Below are 7,235 nucleotides of genomic sequence, written 5' to 3'. Positions count from 1 at the left end.
CCAAAATGTAAGAGTTGACATCGAATAAACTTTTGCATATAACTAGGTTGATGTTATAGGTATGCAAAGAACCTCAAAACTTCATAACTAACTTATTCCTTAAGACCGTGCTTCATTTCTTAAAATGCAAAAGAATCATTTCTTAGAATGCAAAATATTCACTTGCTAATGTCAAACATTCTGTTTTTAATCTTTTTTCAAAGTTCAGAGTTAAAACCACAAATTATACATTACAACTTAAGTTCAAGAACAATTCCTAACTTCTCATTTCGATTTAGCTTTATTGAATGTGCACATGTGCAGACTCTGGACGTAAAAGAATGTTAAAAATCTCAGCTAATAGTATCATCTTAAGATGAATATAGCCAAATAGTTAACTATTCGGTTCCGCGTAATATTTTTTTACAAAAGTTATCATCTTAAAAATAAACAACAAAACGAGTAAACTAATAATATAAAAAAAAAGATTAAAAAAAAAACAAATGCGCTTAATCAACATCTTTTTTGCAAATCAATTTATTTTATTAGACTTAAAAATCCCACGATGGATCCGGGATTTTTAAACACCTGTTCTTGAAACATAACAACATTATTTTAGTAATATAAAAAAAAAATCAATAGCAGGAAATTTTCAAAAATAGAAAAAACTATTTCTCATATTATGAAAAAGTTCTTTAGTTTTTTAATATTAGGCGAGACCGGGGCTAGTTGGCAGCAGGGGTAAGTTGACGAACTGCGTTTATTTTCAAAGAATTTCATCAGAAAGTGTCAAAACTTACATAGTATATTCCTAATTGACCATTTCATCTTTCACTCTAATATTGTTAGGATTCGCTCAAGCGCCTAGGAGATATTGGGATTTATGTGTTTTTGTGGACTAAAACGAAACTTTTGAAACATGGCTTCGTTTTTACTTTACAAAGAAAATAGTTATTTTTATGAGAAAAATTTTTTATTTTCACAAAATTTGCCGTTTTTTAGGATCCATAGAATGTTTATTGAAAAAAGACTTTTGGGGAAAGTTGGTAAAGTTTTCACAGAGCTAGTTGGCTCGTAGTATTTACTATGAAAAAAAATCCTTTTTATTTAGAACAATATTTAAAAAATTTGCATTTAACAGAAAATTAGAAGAAAATTTTTCAAGAGAACCTTTCAACAGATAAAGAGTGAGCTATCGTTTTGGCTTATTATACAAACTAATATTTGATACCAGCTAAAAGTAGTATTAAATTTTTGACCTAAAATTGTTGCCAAACTAAGTAGTAAAAAGATATCTACAAATTTTGCACTTAATTAAAGTAAATAAAGCACAAAGAGAAAAAAAAATCTCAAAGAGTGAAAACAGAGGCAGCTGGTCCTGGTCTCCCTTATGCATATTTAATTTAGTGTTGTTATCGACTTCGACTAAGACGACTAAAAGTCGACTTCAACTAAATCGACTGAAAGTCGACTAGTCGAAAGTCGAATTTAGCCGACTAAGAAAAAAAAAAAGTTGATTTAATTGATTATAGACTTCCTAATAATCGACTATAAGTCGATTTAGCCGAGTGAAAATTTTAAAATCCTGTTATCTTGTCATTCGATTTAACTTTCCAACCTTTTATTTTTGTTTGTTCGTTTAAAAATAAAAGCATGTATTATTATAACTAGAGATGTCATAGATAGTGGTTTTTCAGAAAACCAAATATTCGGCTAGACGTTCGGCCGAAGCACCAAATATTTAGCTGCCGAATATTCGGTGACACTTTCCTATTTTGAGAGTTTCGACCTGGTTCATTAAAGCGTATATCGTGGGCATACTGGCAAAAAAGACGTCAAGTCTAAATTGGCAGGTTTGACTGATGTAGTATTGTAAAGTTTACAACACTCTACAAACTGGAAAAATACAAATCGAATAAAACATCTTTAAAAATGTTTGAATGTATTTTTCTAATAAGGGAAAATATTTTCTCTGGTAATAAAATTACATTTAACATTAACTCATAAAACGAGTGTTTTATTCAGGCTAAAAATTTTTAAATTAAAAAAAGTAAAAGCTATAAATATTTTCTTAAATAAACACTTAACAGTATGTATAAAACTTAACAGTATGTATCATACTCTTCATACCACTCAAAAAGATTACAAAAATAACCAGCTCATGTATTTGCATTTAAGAGGTAATTTCAGAAGTTAATATAGATAGATCTTCACTGCAACCTGAACTTAAAACGTCGTTTAACTTTAATGATAATGTTAGTTATACGATTGCGATAAAACAATGCAATAAATCCGTCTTAGTGAAAGGCTGCTTAACACCGATGAACCATCACCCCGTGACTAGTAGCACCGGTGATGATTCGGCTCTACTTTGTATAAAAAAAATGTAAATGAAAACGATCGATCTAATCTCTTCGAAAAAATGCACAGATATGAAGATGTAAAAAAGAATAACTCCAATTGCAAGTAATATTACTTTTTACATGAAACCATTTGCTTAAATTGGATAATTAACCCTTACAAGTGTTTGTCAGCAAACGCAAGCATTATCCTAACAGAACTTGATAAAAAAAATTTATTATTTGCCGGTGACAGTGTATATAGTAGAGTGTGTCATAAAACAACATTTTTTGAAAATATCTGATGATACCCCTAAATGTGTTCTATGTAATAAATTCCAAAATTATGTAATAAAAGTCCAAATTAAAAAAACTTGAAGATAAAAAGAATTTTTAGGGGTTGCTCAAGACCTTTAAACATCAGACGGGTCCATAATATTTAAAAAAAAAAGTTCTTTAAAAGCATATTATGATGGGTCTCAAAATAAGGAAAATTTTATAAAAATTTTAAAATTAATAATAATTTTATATAAAGATTACTAATTTATGTGTTCCTAGATTTTCAAACAGTCGGAATCTGAAGCTCAACTCATTCAGACTCGGACTTCTGCTAGATATCTTTTTTGTTGTTGATCAGTAACATCACATTGGTTTCTTTGATGCTTATTATGACTAGCATCGATATATGAATAGCACTAGTTCATCGTTGTTAGAAAAATTATCATCCTTGCAAGAATTACTTTCTGAAATCAACTTTTCGTCTCCGTTGAATTTCTGATCTATTTCTCTTTCTATATCATGTTTTGATGCTGTACTTTTTTAACTGCAAGTTGTACACCATAGCTAAAACATAACTGTTGGTTTATAGGCAATAACCTCCAAACTTTTTTCATACTTGCTCCGTCACTCATAATACCAACAATAATTTTTCGCAAATCAAGTCCATGTTGTACAAGCTTTTGTTCTAACAGCTCAACACACATATCTGTAGACATTGATCTTGTTATACAATTTAAGCGTAAATTCCAGAATCCAAGATACGAGTTTGCAATCAAATTAATTTTCAAATAGCGATGTTTACGTAGTGGTGTCCATTCATCAAAAGATAAAGATAAGCTTGCTTCTACATCGAACTCAGCTTTTTTGTTTCCAGCTATTTTAGTAATTAAAAAATTACTTAACTTTTTGCTGTAATCTACAACCATTTTACTCACAGTGTTAATTACTGTGGCTAAACTTTTGAATCCTTAAGCCATAAGTCCTGCACGTATATCAATAGAACGACATAAAACGTTCAAATGTAGCAGTAAGTGATTCTTTCTTCAATATTGGAAAATAATTGGTTAACGTTTTATTTATTTTGTTGTTGGTGTGAGGTTTTTTTAATTAATGGGCGGAAGGTAAGTGCAGGTGGAGACCTTTTGTTTAGCTAGCTCTAACTTTTAAAAACTTCTTGCTGTCAGTTTTCAGCTGTCAAAAATAAAAAGCTGTCTGCCTTTTTTCTCATAAGAAAAATTTCCAAGCAGCAAAAAAAATTTTTTTTCGTCATATTACATGTAAGAAGCTATTATAATTAAAAAAATTTTACTATTTAATTAATCCGCAGTTTTAATTTAATTAAAACGAGTTCTATAAAATAGTCGCAAACAAATAATGTCGAGATAAAAATTGTTAGAAACGAGAACAGATCCAATTAAGCATCAACATCTTGCAAGTATTTCAAATTTGTAATGTTTGAATTTGATTGCAATCAAACGAAAAAATAAATACAAGGAATTTACAAAGCTCTATTGGAAGTTGTAAGCTATTTTTCGTTATAGACTTTTCATTATAGACTAAATCAAATCCGGAATTTGACTTAAACGTTTAATCCCGAGGTTTTGGGTTTCTAAAAACCGCGGGATCCGGGGTTCCCAAACCTTTACTATTTAAAATGTAATAAAAAAATTTGCTTAAAAATGTTTTAGCCATTTTAACTAATTACAACAAAAAAAACTACAGAAATTGTAAGAGCCATAAATAATATTCTTGACAACAATTATGTAAAGTTCATTAAAAATAAAATTTATTGATAAACTTTGATTCAGCTCAGCCAGTGGTCACCAAAGTTATAGAGGTAGCCAATTGTTACCAAAGTTGTAGAGGTAACCAATTGTTACCAAAGTTGTATAGGCAACAAATAAATCTATAACTCCTAAACCAATTCTTTGTAAAAATCGTTTTTTGAAAAACAGTAAGCAATGTATCATTGACTCTGTATGAGTTCTCAATAATGTATATCTTTTAATTTACTCTACAATTATTAATAATACTTGAATAAAAGTTGAAAGAAATAATGTTATTTATCAAACAACAAAAATACGTTGATAACATTGTTAAAAAAAACTGTTATACATTTTCACAAACTGTTGTACATTTTCACAAACTTCATTTTGACAAACTTCTTCAAATATTAAAGATTTTAATTTTTTAAGTTTTTATCCAGAAAATAAACTAAAAACAAAATAAAAATAAAAAATAAACTAAAAACATTTCTTCGTTAAATAAGAATTAAAGAAAAAATCTCATAAAAATGGAAGAAAGAGCGGAATTAAAAAAAATCTTCAAAACTTTTTTGGTTTAATAAGCCTTTCAAACATCATACCGCTAACTAAGTAATATTTTCTACCATGAAAACCAATGCAAAGTTTAACCAATATTTTGTTTTTGATTTATATCTAATTGATATTATATTTCGTACAAAAAAAATCGAATACTTCTAAAGCTTGTCTTGCACAATACTATTCTTTGAAATAAGTTTTATAAAGCCATACAATTTATATCACGTGCATCTGATAAGATCACTAATTGGGTTGCCTAGTCTTGACATAAATTTATCGCAAACTGGACTGCAGCAATAGTTTCCAACTGTATAAATAAATGAACGACCAAGAGTACAAAACCCAGTAAAAAAAAATACGTTTTTTCTTTTTTAAAAACAAAAAGCATAGCACATGTGATAACAAATACAGAAAAATAAATATAATAAAAATAATAATGACAGAAACACATTTATATCTTTATAACTAACTTAGACTTACTTTTATCGTTTAAAGTTGAAACCCTTTCATTTTCAACTTCTTTTTTTACCGGTGTATTAAAAATATTCTCTATAAAACTGGTGACGAGGTATTCAATATCTAAACAATGCCGTTATAAGGTTATAAATACTCTGCATTTTTATGATATACTATTACACACACACACACACACACACACACACACACACACACACACACACACACACACACACACACAAACATATATATATTTATATATATATATATATATATATATATATATATATATATATATATATATATATATATATATATTTATATATTTTTATATAAAAATTTTGTAATATTTTACGAGCTGATGATGCTGGTGTCCATAACCCAGTGAAACTTTCTCAAAATAAATTATTATTTGTATTAAGAGAATTCGTATTGTTTGATGTTTTCTTATTAATATAACATACACTCTTATACACGATGTCTACACTCAAATCAATATATATGTATATATATATATATATATATATATATATATATATATATATATATATATATATATATATATATATATATATATATATATATATATATATATATCGTCAGCCGAGAACCGAGCCGTATGTCAACATTGTGTATTTTTTCTGTTTATTATCAATAAGTATTCTACAATCAATAGAGTATATGTTCGATAAATCTAGCCTCGAGAATGATACAACTTTTAAAAATATTTAAAAAATTAGTCGGACATTCTGGCAGGAAGTTTTTAGAAATTAAATTTTAAAACTTGATTTTCTCTGCTGACGATGTGGTGAATTTAATTCGGTGTATTAATGTAGGGTGTTTTTAATGAGTGTGCATTTAGTCGTCTTAAAATAGCGTCAGTCATATGCTTTTTTTAAGATTTTATAAATAACTTTTAAACAAAAAAACTAAAATAGCTAGCGATTATAATGGTAATTACGGGTGCGATAGAGCCTCATTATTTAAACGAGTTTAAAAGAATTTTAGAATTTAGCGCCAATGTCACGTGCTCTAACTGCTAATTGCTTTAACAAACTGTTTACAGCTTTAAAATAGTTAGAATTGTTTCTTTAACAAAAACGTATTTCTTAAAACGTCCGAACTTATGAGACGATATTGGAAATTTGTCGAAAATGATAATCTCATTTTAAATACAACGTCGTGCGTTATTTTTTATTTATTTTTATTTGCTTAAGAACATAAATTAGGTAAAATAGGTAAAGAATAAAAATAGTCATACTATTTTTATAAATGAATCTAAAATGTGATTTGTTTAACCTAAAATGTAAAGTTTGTTTAAAGCTTCATGACCATTCTTAGGAGATATTACGCGAATTGTTTTTAGTATCGTTAATATTCTATTTGATTGTTAATTTTTCTATTTGATATCTAACTTTTTTACATACTTGTTATAATTTTTAGTATAACACTTGTCAACGAAAATTTTGTGGTTGTTTTATTTTTTTTTTATATAAATATTGTGGTTGTCTAGTTTTATTAATTTGTTGAATTGTGGTTGTTTAGTTTTTTTTTTTTTTTGTGGCCTCTATATGAAAGCCGTAAACCAAGATCCGCAGAAAATGTTTTTCTAATAAAAAGAATTATAACCCAACGCCCCGGGCCAAGATAAGTGAGTTCAAGAAGAACTAAAAAATTCTAAATAAAAGTTGGAGGTAATCGAGTTTGAAAGATACATTAAAGAAAATATAAATAACCTGTAATTTAAAAAACACAAAAGCTAAGAAAAACTTTCTCATCCTTTTGGACTTAAAGTTTCCAGTATGTGTCTTTTTCCGTAAAAATTTTTTAAATAAATCAAGTTCTCTTCACTAAATAAAAC

General features: G+C 27.6%; 1 protein-coding gene across 1 annotated transcript in view; it reads right to left on the bottom strand.

Annotated features, from left to right (window-relative positions):
- Positions 1 to 4,409: 4,409 nt before the first annotated feature.
- The window catches only part of LOC105847521 (uncharacterized), a 6,893-nt gene continuing 4,067 nt past the window's right edge, over positions 4,410 to 7,235 (bottom strand). Inside the window, exons 4-5 of the mRNA XM_065800874.1 lie at positions 5,399 to 5,497; positions 4,410 to 5,225 (exon numbers count right to left, since the gene is read on the bottom strand). Coding sequence (XP_065656946.1) covers positions 5,140 to 5,225; positions 5,399 to 5,497 — 185 coding nt within the window. The 3' untranslated portion in view covers positions 4,410 to 5,139. The remainder of the gene's footprint in view (positions 5,226 to 5,398; positions 5,498 to 7,235) is intronic.

This window comes from Hydra vulgaris, chromosome 07 (assembly GCF_038396675.1).
Source record: "Hydra vulgaris chromosome 07, alternate assembly HydraT2T_AEP".
NCBI classification, from domain to species: Eukaryota; Metazoa; Cnidaria; class Hydrozoa; order Anthoathecata; family Hydridae; genus Hydra; species Hydra vulgaris.
This window is presented reverse-complemented; position numbering and strand designations above follow the sequence as displayed.